The sequence below is a fragment of the Neoarius graeffei genome, chromosome 11 (genome assembly GCF_027579695.1).
Source record: "Neoarius graeffei isolate fNeoGra1 chromosome 11, fNeoGra1.pri, whole genome shotgun sequence".
Taxonomy (NCBI): domain Eukaryota; kingdom Metazoa; phylum Chordata; class Actinopteri; order Siluriformes; family Ariidae; genus Neoarius; species Neoarius graeffei.
The window spans coordinates 280,528-300,347 of record NC_083579.1 but is presented as its reverse complement, the minus strand read 5'-3'; the positions used below and the strand labels follow the sequence as shown (position 1 = coordinate 300,347).

Sequence of the window (19,820 nt, the reverse complement as noted above, 5' to 3'; positions counted from 1 at the left end):
GGTAGTCCAATCAGTGGCAAAATGCCTCTGCTATCAAAAGGAGCCCTATTATACACACATACATCTTACCAAAAAAAAAAAAACAATTATAATAAAATTTGACTACATTATTTACAATATATATTCAATATTCAATCTAACAATAAGTACAAAATATAAAAGGATTATTAAATGTATAAAAGTATAATTATATTGGAATAGACCCCTCCCGAATTCGCCCGGACGCCCACGAAACAAAGGCCAAAAGCCGAGACCGAACCAACCACCCATCAAAGCCGACCTCGACCCGTGACCACCGCTCCACGAGCATCCAAGCGAATCTGGGAAAGGTCAAATAATCATCAACTCTAATTGTAACCTATTAAAAATTATACATCCATGATAATAAAATGATTTCTTAGCCAGCTCGGTTCTTACCCTTGGTAAATGTAACGTATTGCTTTGTCTAGTGAACCTGTTGTGTATGGCATTATTAAAAGTAAAATAATTTCTAAAAAATTGCAGGCAATTCCCATTAATACATTTCTTAACAAGTTTGAACACGTGGTCGTCACGCCTACTTTGTAGGGTGGACCAATGAACTGCACCTAAGGCCCTATCACTCTCACCTATTCTAGTAACTATCCTTGCAGCACGCTGCTGAAATCTTTCTAGAGATGTAGAATTTCCGATACCACAGCACCCCCATACATTATCACAGTATTCAAGAACAGGGCGAATGAAAGATGTATACATAATATTCGCACAGTGTAACGTTAAATTATTCCTTATGCGCCCTAGCATACCCAACCTTTTGCCAGCCTTAGATAATATATACTGGATATGGGAATTCCATGAAAGGCATTCATCAAAAATAATTCCCAAATATTTAAATTCAAATGCACGTTTAATAGGGCGACCACTGAATAGTATATTAAAATCAGAAACCTGTGAAAGCTTAACATGAGTTCCAAATAGCATGGACTCCGGTTTTTGTGGCATTTAGAAACAAACTATTTTCACCAAGCCAAGATCCAACCAACTCAAGGTCTGCATTAAGCTTTCCTTCAATTATAGATGCAGTTGAACCAGAACAAAACAAAACAGTATCATCTGCATACATAAGTATGCTGCATTGCCTAACGATAACTGGTAAATCATTGATATGGATAACAATGAGAGGACCGAGTATTGAGCCCTGAGGCACACCAGAAATAATGGGCTCAGATTCTGATAATACTTCTTGAAATTGAACAATCTGAGTTCTACCACAAAGGTAGTTTTCAAACCACTTATATTCTCGATCCATAATTCCCAAGGCAGGCAACGTATGTAGCAGTATGGCGTGATCAACACTATCGAAGGCCTTGCGAAAATCGATAAAAACTGCCCTGTCCTATGACCTTGATCGACATTCCTACGTATAGTGTCTGCAAATGATAATGCCGCAGACTCTGTCGAATACGCCTTTCTAAAACCACATTGATATGGACTCGATCTTATTCTGGTTCAGATATTCATAAAGCTGAGCATGAACTGCCCTTTCTAACAATTTAGGCGTAGTAGGAAGGATAGAAATAGGTCTATAATTATCCATATCCTCAGCCCTTCCTGTCTTAAACAGGGGAATAACACATGCACTTTTCCAATCATCAGGAACTTTACCTTGACATAAAGATGTGTTAATTATTTCTGTTATTGGCTTGGTAACAATATCCGCAGCGTCTTTGAGTAGACGTGGAGAAATATTATCAAGACCGACGGACTTGCCATTTTTTAACTTTCAAAGCTGCAAACGAATAAAACTCTCAAACGCTCTTAAATTGAAATGATGGTCGATTCACTTGAGGTGAACTAAAAGTTTTCACATTAAACATGCTGTGAATAGTAGTTACTAAATCCCCTATGGGATCTAAAAGACGAGCTACAACACCAGCAAAATACTTGTTAAAAGTAGAAGCGATAACATGCTTATCCCTACAAACATCATCCCCCATTATAATATTGGGAGAAACCTCTTTTCGCTCACCGGGTATAATCTTTTTAACTGTTTTCCAAAAAGCATTTGGATCATCGCTACTATCTGAAAGCAGACATCTATTATGACTCTTTAGCCCTCTTTGTTATTAGCAACACGATTTCTATAACAACAGTAGTTAGACCACATTTCAGAATTACCAGTTTTCCTTGCCTTTTTAAGAAAATAATCACGCTGGCGAATGTCGCGTTTTATGTCACTATTCAACCAAGGACAATTGTCCATGCCACGAATACGTTTCTGAATAATAGGGGCATGGCGGTCAGCGACTGAAACAAAAGCGGACTTAAACACATTCCAGAGATCATCAACAGGAATTTCAATTTCGCCACTATCTATAGGATGCAAATCAACCAATTTTAACTCCTCACAAAATTTTACTTGATCATAATTAGCATAATTTCTGAATGTTTTGATCTGAGCTGGTGCTTTTTTCCAATTGAGTTCACGAATGCAATAAACCAATTCATGATCACTTAAACTAGTACTTATTACCCCGCAATCCCTAATATTCTGGGGACTGTTAGACGCAATTAGATCTATAAGAGTGCTGGTGACTTGAGTTATTCTAGTCGCTTCCTTAATTGTTTAAAATTTAAACTACAAAGGAGCGCTTTAAGTTGTTTACATTCTGGAACTTGTTCTATTTGGTAAAAAGTCACAATTAAAATCACCTATGACTATGACCTCCTTTTCTTCTGAGACAGCATTTCCGAGGATGTTATCCAATTTAACCATAAATTCCTTGTCATGATAATTTGAAGAGTTTGGGGGTCTATAAAATGCACCCACCAAAAACCCACGGATTTTTGGCATAGTTATCTCAAGCCAAAGTCCTTCAATAGTCGTATCTTCTAGATCGCATCTTCTCGTGACCATTACTTCGTTCTTAACATAGACAGCTGCTCCTCCACCTTTAGATCCTCTATCTCGTCTAAACAGCCTGTAGCCGGGCAGATTAAGTTCACTGTCGAGTATATCATTCTTGGCCCAAGTCTCAGTAAGAGCCAATAAATGAACACTCGACTTAAGTCCATGCATAAATAAACGCAGTTCATCCATTTTTCGTTTCAACCTCTGAATATTTTGATGCAAATTTTTAAATCCACGCAGCTTCATAGTTTCCTTCATCTTTGTATCATGTAGTGGTGGAAGCTGGCAAAGATGACGTATCTTGGTAGTTTCAAACTCCGCACCTGTACATTCTCGACGGAAGACACAGTCACATTCACAACAGTGAAGTTGAGCATGACTTTTCCTAAAATTCTTAAGACAAGCAGCACAGGTTTTTTTTTCTTCTGGTCCTGGATTTAATGCAATGTTACATAAGCACATTAACCAAGGTAAGCTCTTGTACCAAACTAAGAGCTCATAGCAGAATTTGCTCAGGTGTTGCTGGTTCCAAAGCAGCAATCCTTGTACTCTTGCGTGCATCGTATCGTGTATTTTCAAATACAACCATAGGATTAGAAATTTCCATAGCGACCTGTAGATTAACAGCTTTACTCAAAAGATGATTTGAATCTTTATATAACAATTGGTGTTTGAGTTGAGTCACTACGATGACCAAGAAGGCTATATGAACAAGCTTTCCCAGAAAGTATGAGAGGCTGACAAGTGCCGCCATCTTGAACCAATGATCCGATGTTCCCTTGTAGCGCCTCCCTTTCCTTCAAAAAGGAAAGAGAGACTTTCTTTGGTTTGACCTAACTTAGCTGTGTGGAAGTTCTATGGAGAGTTCATAATACGTTCTGGTTGCTTAGTCCAGGATAGCCTCGCACTTTTTTTTTTTTTGGTCCTTCAAATGCTGTGGATTATCTACACTTGTAGTCTCTCTCCACAGCTCAACATTTACTTGTTCCACCTTTACTTACTTTGGGTTACTCGTATTTCTGTCTACCTGCTGGAGTTTACAATGATTGTGTTCATTTGGAAATCACTTGCCGGCTTAATTATATACACTGAAGCTCGCATCGTAGATTTGGCGAGAGTCTGAAGTATCCGACAGCATCATCCCCACTATCTGAGCTGCACTGCCTGCTTGTTCTTCAGCAAGACAGGACAGTGCTGTGTTTCTCAAATGCATCGTAGCACAAAGATCATCGTTAAATGGTAAAGCGAGCAGCACAATGAGAACACACTCTCTCCTAGTTAACATGCCTTAGCATTTAAGAGTCTTTTGGGAAACTGTTAGGTTTATATAAGTATTATTCTTGACCAAGAAGGCAGTAATTTATTAAAATGGTGACAAAATTAAGGATTAACTTAAGGTTCAGTTAAAAATGACCTTCTGTCTCGGCTGGACATTGTTTGGGAACATTTTGTTTATTTTGATATGAAATGTGTATTTTTGATCAGAGATGTGTCTGAACGACGCCAAGGTCTGTTTTGATGTCAGATCGACCCACACACACACTAATGTTGGATGTAATGGTAGCCTTATTGCTGAACAAAGAGTTAAGACTTTATATTTTTGGATTATTGCATATACTATGGCAGTGATTTAAATTTAATTGTTAGATCTAAGATGTATTCAATGATTTAAGTTAGTTTTATAGTTTTAAGTTAGTTTTATAATTACAGAATATAATTTAGGGTTGTTAAGACCTTATGATTCTAATGTTAAGACTTCATGAGTTTAATCCTGAATCCTGTTTGACCTTTCTCTGGTGAAGTAGCATTTCCAGACATTCTTATTTTTCGTATGACTGTCTTTTAGGTTTGTTCTTATTTACTTATAACATATATCTTTGTGGCACGGTGGTGTAGTGGTTAGCGCTGTCGCCTCACAGCAAGAAGGTCCTGGGTTCGAGCCCCGGGGCCGGCAAGGGCCTTTCTGTGTGGAGTTTGCATGTTCTCCCCGTGTCCGTGTGGGTTTCCTCCGGGTGCTCCGGTTTCCCCCACAGTCCAAAGACATGCAGGTTAGGTTAACTGGTGACTCTAAATTGACCGTAGGTGTGAATGTGAGTGTGAATGGTTGTCTGTGTCTATGTGTCAGCCCTGTGATGACCTGGCGACTTGTCCAGGGTGTACCCCGCCTTTCGCCCGTAGTCAGCTGGGATAGGCTCCAGCTTGCCTGCGACCCTGTAGAAGGATAAAGCGGCTAGAGATAATGAGATGAGATGAGATATATCTTTGTTGAAAGATTCCGTATGTGCATAAGCAATGACCTTGTTATGATTATTTGACCAGCCCCAAGATCAAGCTGCTCACTTGCTCGCAAGTCAACCCCACACACACACACATCTGAACACTCCATCAGAACAGTGATGTAATTAAGATGTGACCTGCTCTCTCTCTCTCTCACACACACACACACACACACACACACACACACACACACACACAGAGACACAGATATCAAAATGATGTCACTCACTCACACCCTCCCATAGACACACACCCCTCTCTGAGGTCACATACAAACACACACACATTTGACAGACACAATAGCCGTTTGGAGAGATTATGATTTGTTATAAAAGGTGTTTGGAATCTTTCATCTTTGGCGAGAATACTGTGAATAAACAGTAGTTAAACCGATCTCTGGTTCTCTGTTTTTTTGCGGTGTTCTGTCCCAGAATTCTGCAGGTGGTACGAGGGCGGGGGTCCCGAGAAATAAGTTGACCGATTGACCTTCTAACTGGGTTGAACCTAACAGAAACCCACTGCAGATGTGGTGGGGTTGACTTTGGCAGTCTCACAGCTTTGCCACAATCTCGCCTCTTACAATCCATGCAGACACTTTTTTTTTTTTTTTTTTTAATTATTTTTTATTTATTTTTTAAATTTAAAAATAAACTCTCGCCCAGCTATGTCGTGCTGGGCCCGCCTCACTCTACCTGGCTTTACATTAAAATGTTTTGGAGTCTCTCTCTCTCCCCCTCTCTCCCCCTACCGGTCTACAGGGGGAGCTGTCTGGGCTGGCCATGATGGCTAATTGGTAGCTGATTGGAGGGAGCTTAAAACTAGTTTATCCATCATAGCTCGTATAGAATAATCTTTGTCATTGTACCGGGGGATACAACGAAATTGAGGGTGCTCCCACAGAGCCACCATACACCAGAAAAATAAAATGTACATAAGAGACACAGAATATACAATAAAAACTTCAGGGAATAAAACGTCAGGGAGTTAAGTATAGTCTCTCAAAATTGAGACATAAAATGTGCAATTAGCAGATAAAAGGCAATAAATATAAGGTGCTAAAACAAGAAGCGGAGGTAGATTTGTTGGTTATTGGGGTGGAGGTGTTATGTGAGTCGGTTTGTGAGAGTGTGTATGTGTCCGTTGTTGTTGGCAGTCCTGATGGCCCATGGGAAGAAGCTGTTTGTCAGTCTGCTGGTGTGGGACTTCATTGACCTGAAGCGTCTCCCAGAGGGCAACAGATCAAACGGGGTGGGCAGGGTGTGAGGGGTCTCCTGTGATGGCCTTGGTTCTTCTGAGGCAGCAGGATGTGGAGATGTGTTCCAGGGTGGGCAGAGGGCAGCCGATTGATTTTTTTTTTGGGCGGTGTTTATGACCCTCTGCACCGCTTTCCTATCCACAGCTGTGGAGTATTATCTGCTGCCCTGGCCCTGCCGCTATGGGGGCTGGCTGCGGCTCTTTTCTCCTCTCTCTCTTTACCCCTTTTTCGCATTACATTACACTGTGCTGATTTTCATGACTTTTTATTTTTCCCCTTACATATACTGACTTTTATGAGCATTTACTTTAATAAATTATCATGGATTTAAAACGTAACATTGGTGTGGTCTCCCTTTTTTATGTTGTTTCCACTAAGAGCCAAGTGGTTATGACTACTTTTGATCTCAACACAAAGAAATGAAAACTCACTTGGGGAATTTTCAGATCCAGCTGGATCCTTCTTCAGCCATGATGAACAGTGGCTAAGAAGTGACGTCAGAGCGCACATGTACTCTGACGAGCTTAATGTAGATCTCCTGGAAGTTGGTCCCCCCCCGGTCTCTGTTGAGGGTTGGCTGCAGGGCACGGATGTAGATTGCCTCCTTAACACCACACTCAAACCACCTGGGGTCCCTGTCTAGCACTTCAACATCCTCAATGTTGACACTGTGGTCAGGACAGGCCTTGTGTATGTGGTATGACACCTCCAAGGAGTTGCCTGAGCTAGGACGCCTATGCTCCCTAAACCTCTGTTTGAGGGCATGCTCAGTGTCTCCAATATAAGAATATTTGCAAAAAGCACACAGGATAAGATGGACTGGGTTAATAGTCTCCTCTTTCTTATATTTGTCCTTGGGTGTGATGAGTATCTGCCTCAGTGTGTTGGTTGGTTTAAAACACGTCTGAATACCTTTGGCTTGATGGATCCTCCTAAGAGTGTCCAACAGACCTTTCACATAGGGTATGGTGGCAAGACCCTTGCTTTTCTCTATGACAGGCTTGTCCCCACAATGGGCTGATATTGTATCAGTAGTTTTCTACTAGGTTATTTCACCTGATCCGATGGCCCAGGAGGGGTAACCACAGTCTCTGAGGGGCTAAGCGCACATAGTCCTCCTGGTCTGTGATGACCGTTTCAGCCCAGTGAAGAGAGTCCGAATCACCCCAAGTTTGTGTTGTAGGGATTGGTGTGAGCCAAAGTTCAAATACTGGTCCGTATGAGTTGGTTTACGGTAGATAATGACTTTCAAGTGTTTTGTCTGGTTTCTGGATTGTCAGTGTCAAGAAAAGCAATAGAAGCATTATTCTCAGCTTTAGTTGTGAATTTAATGTCTGATTCAAAGCTGTTCAGATGGTCTGTGAACTCCTGGGCATAACAACGTTTGATTTTTACAGTGGGTGTCGTCGACATAACAGAACCACCAACCTGGGGGGGGGCGCAGTCTGAAGGGCCCGCTGTTCCAGGTCTTCAAGGTACAGATTGCACACTATGGGGAACACAGGTGACCCCCATGGCAGCTCTGTGAATCTGTCTGTAGTGCACCCCATTTATATACAAAATATGTTGTCTATAGACACAATTTTCATCTCATTATCTCTAGCTGCTTTATCCTGTTCTACAGGGTCGCAGGCAAGCTGGAGCCTATCCCAGCTGACTACGGGCGAAAGGCGGGGTACACCCTGGACAAGTCGCCAGGTCATCACACATAGACACAGACAACCATTCACACTCACATTCACACCTACGGTCAATTTAGAGTCACCAGTTAACCTAACCTGCATGTCTTTGGACTGTGGGGGAAACCGGAGCACCCGGAGGAAACCGACACAGGGAGAACATGCAAACTTCGCACAGAAAGGCCCTCGTCGGCCACGGGGCTCGAACCCGGACCTTCTTGCTGTGAGGCGACAGCGCTAACCACTACACCACCGTGCCGCCCTAGACACAATTTTAATAGGCATATTATCTGGTTGATGTTTAGATTTGTTCTGTCTGATGGGCTCCGGTCATTTTTCAGTCTGCGTTGAAGGATCCAGCTGGATCTGAAAATTCCCAAGTGGGTTTTAATTTCTTTGTGTTGAGATCAAAAGTTTAACAAAAAAAAAAAAAAAAATCACTTATGTCTTTTACCAACACACATGGATTTTCTTGAACATTCTTCTCTCTGTCAATTCTGGTTCTTGTGCCATTTTAGTCCTGCTTGATCTCAGTGCAGCATTTGATGCAGTCACCCATGATAATCCTTTTAAAACACATGGGGGGGTGAAGTTGGTCTGCAAAGCCTTTTGTTAAAATGGTTTACCTTGTTGGCTGGTAAAATGGCTTAAAATTTTATTTGATTTTGAAGCCCTTAATGGATTAGTTTTCCAATACATCCTTGATCTGCCAATTACACATTCTGTCCTAGAGGTCATTTAGGTCATCAACAACTTCTTTGTCTCCCACACATGGCTTAAAACCAAAGGCAACCGGGCTTTTTCTTTTGCTGCCCCCCAGGCTTTGGAATAATCTCCCCTCCAATATTAAGTCCTGTTCCACTACTGAGAATTTTAAATAAAATTTAAAGAACTATCCTTTTTTTTTTTCCTCTTCTCTCCCCACTTGCTTTTAGTTCAGTCTGAGGTTGTTCTCTGGTTTCTGTCAAGACGCACTTAAATTATCCATCCATTTTCTGCTATTTGTCCAGGTTGTCAGGGCACCAGTTCCAGCAGAGATGCCCAGGCCTCCCTCTCTCTGGCCACCTCCTCCAGCCCTTTTTTTTTTTTTTTTTAAGGGGGAGGGCTTTCCCAAGTCAGCCAAGTGATGTAATCTCTCCAGCTTGTCCTATTTCTGCCCCAGAGTCTCCTCCCAGTTGGGCATGCCTGGAACACCTCACCTAGATGGCGCCCAGGAGGCATCCTAGACAGATGCCTGAACCACCTTAGCTGGCTCCTTTTGATGCGGAGGAGCAGCAGCTCTACTTTGAGTCCCTGCCAATTGCTGAAGCTCCTCATTCTGTCTCTTGGGGTTAGCCCCTCTGAGAAAGCTCATTTCCACTGCTTATATCTGCAATCTTGCTTTCAGTCATTACCCATAGTTCATGGCCATAGATGAGGGTAGGAATGTAGATAGACCAGAAAATAGATAGCTTTGCCTTTTTGGCTTAGCTCTCTTTCACCATGACAGATCAGTACAACTTCCACATCACTACAGAAGCTGCACCAATCTGTCTGTAGAGCCCTCACTACATTCTTCCATCACTCGTGAACAACTACTTGAGGTAAGGACTTGTCCCCAAGCCAGAGCAGGCAATTCACCCTTTTCCAGCTTGAAACCATGGCTTCAGACTTGGAAGTGCTTATTTTCATCCCAGCCACGTCACACTCTGCTGCAAACCACCCCTGTGGAAGTGAGAGGTCACACCTTGATGAAGCCAGTAGGACCATGTCATCTGCAGAAAGCAGCAATGTGATTCAGATCTCTCTGAACTGGACACCCTCCACCTCTTGGCTATGCATAAAAGTTATGAACAGAATCAGTGACCGAGCACTCCTGGCAGAGACCAACACCCACCTGGAAAAATTTGGACTTGTTGCTGGAAATGTGGAACAAGCTTTCACTCTGGGCCTGAATGGCCCGTAGCAGCAAGCCCGGTACCCCATACTCCTGAAGCACCCCCAACAGGACACCTCAAGGGGCACAGTTGTATGCTTTTTTTTTTTTTTTTCTCTCCCCCAAGCTCACAAAACGCATGTAAACTGGTTGGGCAAACTTCCATACACCCTCCACTACCCTTGTTAGGGTAAAGAGCTGTTCTGTTCTTCCATGACCAGGACAAAAAAAACCCTCATTGTTCCTGCTGAATCGGAGTTCAACTAACGGACAGACTCTCTTCTCCAGCACCCTGGCATAGAACTTCCCACGGAGTCTGAGGAGTCTGATCCCTTTTAAAGTTGGAACACATGCTTTGGTCCTCGTTCTTAAAAAGGGGGACAATCACTCCAGGCTGCCAATCCACAGGCACTGTCCCTGAATTCCATGCAATGTTGAAAAGGCATGTCAACCAAGAGAGCCCCATACCATCCAGAATCTTAAGAAACTCATGCCAGATCTCATCCACTCCCAGGGTCCTGGCACTGAAGGGTGTGTTTTTTTTTTTTTTTAAACCACCTCATTGACTTCAGCCTTAATGATGTGAGAATGCCCGTCTGAGTCCTTGTACTCTGTTTCCTCATTCAAGGGCACATCAGTGGGATTCAGAAGTCCTCAAAATATTCCTTCCACTGCCTGACCTGTGTCCTCAGTTGAGGTCAGCAGCACTCCATTCCCACTATATACAGTATGGGCAAAGCACTGCTTCTCCCTTCGGAGTCATCTGATGGTTTGCCAAAGCTCTTTGAGGCCAATCAAAAATCATGCTCTATGGGCTATCTGAACTTCTCCCACATCTGAGTTTATGCTTGCACAACTTCCAAAGTCGCAATATGGTTGGTATCTTTTTAAAGCAGCCTCTAGAGTCCTACAAGCTAACCAAGTTCGATAGGACTCCTTCAGCTTGATGGTTCCCTTTACCACTGGTGTCCATGACTGGGTTTGGGGGTTGCCATCAGGACAAGCACCAATAACATTACAGCTGTAGCTCCATACAGCTGCCTCAGCAATGGTGATGCACAACATGGCTCATTTGGACTTGTCCCTTTCCTTCCTCAGAATGCAGTAGAAGTTCTGCTGCAGGTGGGTGTTCAAGATCCTTTGGAATAGGAGCCTCTGCAAAAAGTTCCCAGCCTACGCTCACTATGCGTTTGGGTGTAATGGGCCTGTCCGGCATCCTCCTCCACCATCTGATCCAACTCCTCACCAGGTGGTGATCAGTTGACAGCTTGGCTCTCTCTTCACCCCAGTGTCCAAGATATGATAGATAATAAGTTACATTTATATAGCGCCTTTCTCAAACTCAAGGTCGCTTTATGTAGGTCAGAGAAAAAACACAAAGTTGCTAAAGGGTGGTGACTTTATGCACTGGTGGAGAAATGTTCTTGAAACGATGAGATTTGATTTGAGATGAGATTTGAAGAAAGGAAGAGAAGAGCAGTCACGGAGGGGTTGAGGAAGGGAATTTCAGAGCTTGGGGGCCATGGCACTGAAGGACCTGCCACCCAGGGTAGAGAGTCTAGTGCGAGGAACAACAAGGAGATTATAGTGAGAGGATCTGAGAGAGCGGGATGGAGTATAAGGGGTCAGGAGATCAGAGATGTAAGAAGGAGCAAAGTTCTGGAGAGCTTTGAAGACGAGTATGACTTTTTATATTTAATTCTGGACAGAACAGGTAGCCAGTGAAGCTGAGAAAGAATGAGGGTGATATGAGTAGATGGTTTGGTCTGGGTGAGGAGTCTTGCTGCAGAGTTCTGAATGTATTGTAATCTTTGAAGGGATTTAGTAGGGAGGCCAATGAGAAGGGAGTTACAATAATCTAGGTGGGACATAATGAAGGAGTGGACCAACGTTTGAATATCACTAGTGGAAAGAAAGGGGCAAAGGCAGGCAATGTTCCGGAGGTGGAAGAAAGCAGTCTTGGTGAGGGATTTAATGTGGGGATCAAAGTTGAGTGAGGGGTCAAGCAATATTCCAAGGTTTCTAACAACAGGTGAAGATTTAACAAGTGCATCATCTATGTTAAGACTGAAACTGGAGGATTTGGACAATGAAGATTTTGGAGCCGATAAGCTTGATTTCTGTTTTATCTAAGTTTTAGAAAATTATTCTGCATCCACAACTTTAGGTCTGATAGACAGTCACTGACAACTGGAAGGAGGGTCAGTGGGGGAGGATGTAGTGAAATATAATTGGATGTCATCAACATAGCAATGGAAGTTAAGACCATGGTTACGAATAATTTGGCCAAGGGGCAGAATGTATATAAGGAAAAGGAGGGGCCCAAGAACAGAACCCTGGGGGACACCACGAGTAATAGGGGACATGGAGGACTTGTGTAAACCCTGTGTGACAAACTGTTGTCTGTTGCTGAGGTAGGACTGAAACCATTGGAGGGCTATGTCTGTGATACCAATATCTGACAAACGGGAGATGAGTGTGTCATGACTGAAGGTATCAAATGCAGCAGATAAGTCAAGGAGAATGAGAATGTTAAATGAGCCACCATCAGCAGACAGGAGGAGGTCATTTACCACTCGCAGGAGAGCAGTAATCTCTGTACGGTGATGTGTGTGTGGAAACCAGATTGAAAGGGCTCATACAGAGTTTTCAGTGAGAAAGGAATGAAGTTGTGAAGCAACCACTCTTTCCAGTATTTTTGCTAAAAAGGGGAGGTTGGAGATTGGTCGATAATTAGACAGCGAGGTTGGATCTAAATCAGGCTTTTTAAAATGGGAGTAACTGCAGCCATTTTGAGGGCAGTGGGAACAATACCAGAGTTGAGGCATGAATTAACTAACAATGCAATTGGTTCACAGATGATTGTGAAGCATGCCTTGAGTACAGGAGTTGGGGCAGGGTCAAGCTTCCATGAGGAGGAGTTAGACTTAGCAATGATATTAGAGACAGAAAGGGAGTCAGCAGTTGTGAAGTGGGTGAGTTTAGGGCCTAGAGGAGGAGAATAAGGTGAGAAAACTAGAGCAGTAGGTTGAAAGCACTGGTAAATTTGGTTAATTTGGTCTTCAAAGAAATTTAAGAAAGCCTGATGCTATTCAGCTGTCTTGGGGCAGGCTGCTACAGGAGGTTTGAGAAGTTTATCAACAGTCCTAAACAGTGTTTTCGACCTAGACTTGGAACCATTTATAATTTAATGAGTAGTAGTTAGAATGGGCAGCATTTAAGGCATCTCTATACTTATGAATGCGCTCAGTGTAGCGCAACGAGTGGACCGTAAGACCGGTTTTCTTACGCACGCGCTCGAGACATCGGCCAGTGGCCTTCATTACTCTGAGCTCAAGGGTGAACCAGGGACAGGTGCGGTTGGCAGGGACAAGCCTATTCTTTACAGGGGCTAAGTCATCCAACAAGCTAGAAAGAGTGTCATTACAAATGGCAACCAGATTGTCAGGGGAGGAGAGCTCATCATGTAGATCAAACAAGGATGATGCTTGTATAGAAGCAGCAAAGAGACTGTGGTTAATAGACCTAATATTCCGGTAGGTGACAGACATTTTCTTAAAGGCGGGAGGAGGAACGGTATGGAAGTTGCATACGATGAGCTTATGATCAGAGATGCCAGAGACCGAGATGTCATTTAGACCAGTGGAACAAAGCAGGTCAAGAGTGTGACTTTGATTGTGGGTGGGGAAGTCAACATGCTGCATCAGGCTAAAGCAGATATGTAGAGCCTTTGTTTTTAAATACATTTCTGAGTGGATAGTATCTTCATCCTTGACTCTTGTATGCTGCGTAAATGGGAATTTAAAAAAATATATTTTTGAGAGTTAAAATCGACCGTAAAGTTGTCATTCGAGCTGCCCCACTGAGCCAGCCAGCCCTGAGTGCGTGACGTCACAGCGGTAACCGGTTTTAAGGCCGAGGCCTTTGACCGCTATAGACCAAAGTCATATAAATAAAAATTTATGGTCAAAGTAAGAAATACCGTTACCGACTTGCTCAAGTAAGACTGATTTGACTTGATTGATTGTGGGTTGACTCTCATTAAAACAGGATGGGTGTTATAACTTATGCAACATACATGTACATGCATGCATTTTCACTGATAAAATGTGAAAGGCTAGTTAAATAATCAGATGAACTGAGCCAATCACATTCTGAAGCAAATTAAATAATCTTCTACCGGTAACTTACACAATACAAGTTACATGTCTTAATCTAAATTCAGGTAAACAGCGTGTTGTTTTGTATCCAAATGAGTTGGAGCTTACCCGTCTGTTCTCGCTTCTTGAAGGCTGATCTTGTGGCTGATTGTTTTGAAACAATCTGACTTTCAGTTCTCCATTCATTCGCTTCTTCTACGTAAGGGCGAGATATTGCTGCTGAGGTAAGCGTATCCAGTGGAGAAATCAGACAGCTGCTCCACTCGTTCTCCATTTTTCTCCATGCTGAGCACTCTGCCATTACTGCTCGGCTCAGGCAATTACTAAAACCCGGGATAGGACGGGACGTCACCGGTTTTAGCAACAACCACGGGGAGGTCACTGCCTGAGCGATATGTCCCATTCCGTTCCGGGTTTTACCAACAACCCTCGGCTCACACTGGGAGAACCGGTGCAACTGAACTTGCTTTCCTTTTTAATAAATAAAAATAAAATGAATAAATACTTTCCTTTTCTTGTAGTTTTGGTACTGCACCCTCTTTCAATACAGGCTTATAGCCAACGCTCCTCAACAGATCAGAGGTTTAATACGAGTCCTCAGTAAAATGTGCAGAGCAGAGGAGAGATCACTTCGTAGGCGCCCAATGTGCCCGTGAACTTATTGCAAAACGCGTCCAAATCTTTGCAGTTTGAACATTCTTGGGCTATGAATGCAACATAAATCCACCTTCTGTCGTGTTGCTGCACCAGCCAGCAACACATCTACGTGGCATGGCGATAAATTGGCTCAAAATGGAGGATCAGAGTTGCAGTCAGCTCTGTGTTTTAGTATAGCGGAAATGGTGACAAGACCGATAGACTTCCTGCTGTGACGTTATGGACGTCAAGATCATTCACTCAGACCGCTACCTATAGAAGTCATTTTTAATCATAATCACTATATTAGATTTATTGTTAATGCTTAAAACTATTCCTGTGCCATTCTTGAGGTCTCAAGGCATTTATAAACAAAAGTGAGGCCATGGTTCTGCGTATCTGCTTTAAAACAATCCAAAACAGTAATGAACTCAAAGGTGTAAGAACATTTGGTATCAACATGGATGTTAGTCACCAAGCATAATTACAGCAGGACAAAGAGGCGAGATAACCGTAAGGAGTTCATTCAATTGGGACAAAAAAATTGGCAGATGGTTTAGGGGGCCGATAAACTGACAGCAGCATAAGGGGAGCGGTTGAAACAATCTTTAAAGCAATGTATTCAAACGATGTCACACTGAATAGTGTTAGTTCTTTAACAGTCACCTCTCTCCCTACTGATCTGGGTTTAGATAAGTAGGAATAACCAGGGGTGTCAGCAAGTTTAAGTGCATGCATTCACCAGGTTATTGCCAGGTTTCAGACAGACAAAATGTGCATTTTCTTCTGGAGGATGAGGTAATTGATTAATAAGGTCTTATTAGCAATGGATTGTGTATTCAAGTGGGTGATTGTTAAAGTAACGATGAATTGGAGAGGAAGGAGCAGTCAGTATAGGAATATGATGAAGATGATGGTCATGATTTCTTCCTATGCTGGCTTTTTTCAGGGGTCGACGAGCATAAGTACATAGTTGGAATTTGAGCATTACGTCTGTACATAAGCGACAGTCCTCTTTTGGAGCGGTTTATGTAACGTGGGCGACGAGTAATTCCAAGTGAGCGGCATAGGTTATAAGACGCCGAGTCCAGAGGGGCTGGATGACGGAGTATTTTGAGATCAGCCGGAGTGTATAAAGGCTGCATTGCCAGATGGTAAAAAAAAAGTATACATGCACAGCACAACACTGGAGCATGAAAAGGTGAACTGAGAAGGCTTTAATCCAAACACCAGACGGTAGAACTGTCACATACATAACACCACCATGCTAACACTGCATGTTAGCCAACCAAACTCCCAACACAACCCAGCAAGAACTATGATCAACGCAAGTTTAATACGCTTACCACAGAAACGCACTGGTGACAACAATGAGGCAAGAGGGTAAAGAGACACTCACCACAGATGTAGTCACTGTGAAGAAGGAAGAGGGCTCATACAGGTGAGAAGCAGGTGTGCTAGGAGACAGACAATAGTAAACTGGCAGAGTGAGTGTACAGTCCAGTAAACATCAGCAATAACAGCAATTTAGTCCAAAGTATCAGCAAAAGTTCAGCAAAACACCAAACGGTAAAGGTGAAAGTAATCCGATAGTGTCCTAGGAGTTCCCCAAAACAAAAAACAGTTGCGAAAAACACCGGAGAGTTCACTCAACTGGAAATGCGGGGATAGCGGGCAGATAAATTTATCCTAGATCATTTATTAATAAATATGGTCCTAGGTCTGATGACAGAATCGATCATCAACCTATGGCCTTGGGTGGCCTGGTGCACTTATGAACGCCCCTATGCTAGGGTTATACTTTTTGTATAATTTTCTGCATTATTGTCCTTTGCCATTCATAAGCCTGATGGTGTTTGTTATGGACAAACTGTAACTAGCACAGAAGTCCAATTTAAAATAATAATAAAATGTTCAGGTCGGGCAGGCCATTCCTCCCAATCTCTCCACTCCAGGTTTCATGGTCACTGCCCACGTGAGTGTTGAAGTCCCCCAGTAGAACAATAGAATCGCCAGAGGGAGTGCTTTTCAGCACCCTACCTAAGGACTCCAAGAAGGCTGGATACTCTGCACTGTTATTCAGCGTGTAAGCGCAAACGGTCAGACCCCGTTCCCCAGTTTGAAGATTCAGGGAAACAGCCCTCTTGTTCACTGGGGGAAAACTGTGTAAGCACTGAATCTGGGGGCCATAAGTATACAGACCTCAGCCCACCGCCTCTCACCCAGGGCAACTCGTGTGGTTTTGAGAGCAGGAAGTCTCCAGGAGATTGGTTCCACAACTTGCGCTGTGTGAAATTATAAATTTATTTTGAATAATAATCTTAATTTAGTTTTAGCATTCATTTCTTACTGTATTTTAATCTGTTAGTTTTGTCTTAATTTTCTTTTTTTTAATTGACTGATTTTCTCCCTTTTCTGTTCTTGTTCTTACTTATGATCCTGCTTTTAACTTATGCTTTTTATTGCTTTTATTCATGTATACTTTTTGTTTATGCTTTGACTGGAAAGCACTTTAAGTCAACTTTTGTTTAATGTGCTATACAAATAAAGGTGACTTTACTATATAGCTAGGTAGTTAGCATGATTAAATCAGTCTTTTTTCTATGAAACCTCTCCATGTTTCAAACGTTTTAATAGAAATGGCTAATGGTTTGTATTTGTGTGTGTGTGTCCAGAAAAGTTCAGATAAGTAGGTACACGATAGCAAATTCTGTGGTGGTGTTAGCTGGCTGGCTACGGTCATTCTCTTTTGGCCTAGGCTGTCAGTCACTTCTTTTCCAAATATATCCACGTGGTCTTACGGTATTATAGAATAACACATTTTTTTTTTAATTCTTGTTGCATTTCATGTTCAGTTTCTAATATTTTTTGTGCTTTCACTTTTCCAGAAGTAAACAGTCTGCTGCAAGTCTTTTCCTGCTCCACATGTCCTCTTTCCTATGCATCTGAAATTTATCTCCACAAACACATCCAGAGATGCCACTATGAAGAGTATGCAAGACTGTGGGATACAGGAGAAATTAAATATGAGCTTGAGATTCCCTCAAAAGGCTCCAGTAATCAGCCAACATCATTGGATATTCTCAATTCTGACAGTTCTCACAGTGATGTACAGAAGGAAATGCACCACTGCTCAGACTGTGGAAAGAACTTTGGTCATCAGAATGCCCTCAAAATACACCAGTGCAGTCACACAGGAGTAAAGCCGTATCACTGCTTACAGTGTGGAAAGAGTTTTACTCATCAGTGTCATCTTCAACGACACCAGCGCATTCACACAGGAGAGAAGCCACATCATTGTTCTCAGTGTGGAAAGAGTTTTACACAGCAGAGTAATCTCCAACGACACCAGCGAGCTCATACAAGAGAGAAGCTGTATCACTGCTCACAGTGCGAGAAGAGTTTTACAAACCAAAGGAATCTCCAAAAACATCAGCGCGTTCACCCAGGAGAAAAGCCGTTTCATTGCTCACAATGTCGAAAGAGTTTTACTCAACAGAGCACTCTCCAGAACCACCAGCTCATTCACACAGGAGAGAGGCCGTATCACTGCACACAGTGTGGAAAGAGTTTTGTTATACAGAGACATCTTCAAATACACCAGCGCATTCACATAGGAAAGAAACCGTATCACTGCTCACAGTGTGGAAACCGTTTTACTCGACAGAGTCATCTTCAAATACACCAGCGGATTCACACAGGAGAGAAGCCGTATCACTGCTCACAGTGTGGAAACCGTTTTACTCGACAGAGTACTCTCCAAATACACCAGCGCATTCACACAGGAGAGAAGCCATATCAGTGCTCACATTGTGGAAAGAGTTTTACTCGACAGACTGATCTACAACGACATCAGCGCATTCACACAGGAGAGAAGCCGTATCACTGCTCAGAGTGTGGAAAGAGTTTTACTCAGCAGCGTCATCTCCAAGTACACCAGCGTATTCATACAGGAGAGAAGCCGTATCACTGCTCACAGTGTGGAAAGAATTTTACTTATTCAGTTACATTTAAGACCCACAAGTGCACAAACTCGGAGACATTGCATGATCTGATGAATCAGTGAAGGCAAAATGTCATTTTTAAAGTAAGACTATTCATGATTTTATTTCACCCTAAAGTAGTAGTAACATTATCACACAAGTCATACATAAAGTAGAACACTATCAGTGTAGTACTGCAGCATTAGACTAAAACCAAGCCAGTGCAAAGTTCATCAGTAAACTCGCGCTACATGTGAATAGAATGAAAACAATGCCAACATCACAGTTCATCAAGTCTTTTTGCCTGTGATCTAGTGATGTATTATTATATGATTTGATCATTAAAATCAACTCCGTTTAGTGTGACTTATTTCACTCATAATGCAGTCATAGCTGCAGTTTGCTTACTCAGTGTACATGTATATGTTCCTTGGGTCATGATTTTGTTTGTTTTTTTCCTTTGTCTTAGTCTTGAGTATTAGCCATCTGGTGTCCTTTTCACATATACATCTGCATTAAATCGGTAGGCTGGCTGGGTCCAATTTTTGTTCAAACTAAGACCGCTGCCAAGGTTGTCTGTGTGCTCACAATAAACTATCTCTTTTATTAAACCACTGCTCTTGGTCTTCTGATTCTTCAGTCATCTTTATTTCTGATGAAGCTGCAGTGCATGATCATCCAGAAAGATTTGTGTAACTATATCTCTGGGGGGGGGGGGGTAGCCTAGCCTAACAATGAGCAATACCCCCACTCCCCCTTCCTCTCTTCCCCATATCTTATTCTTTTATATTTGTATATGTAAATACTTAATTTATTTTAATTTATCTAGAAGTTTTTCTCTATTTCTTTTCTCTGTTTATCTGTAATGATGATGCTGGAATCTTAATTTCCCTGAGGGAGCCCTCCCAAAGGGATCAATAAAGTTTTATCTAATATAATATAATTGCATTGCAGTACATAGAATTCAGCATGTTCTCTGTTATGGGTTGAGCTAGTGTCTCATGCTGCATTTGGGGATTCTTGTT

At 42.4% G+C, this 19,820-nt stretch overlaps 1 protein-coding gene across 1 annotated transcript in view; it reads left to right on the top strand.

Annotated features, from left to right (window-relative positions):
* Positions 1-19,412, top strand: part of LOC132894014 (histone-lysine N-methyltransferase PRDM9-like) — a 53,748-nt gene extending 34,336 nt beyond the window's left edge. Inside the window, exon 7 of the mRNA XM_060933200.1 lies at positions 17,701-19,412. Coding sequence (XP_060789183.1) covers positions 17,701-18,878 — 1,178 coding nt within the window. The 3' untranslated portion in view covers positions 18,879-19,412. The remainder of the gene's footprint in view (positions 1-17,700) is intronic.
* Positions 19,413-19,820: the final 408 nt, after the last annotated feature.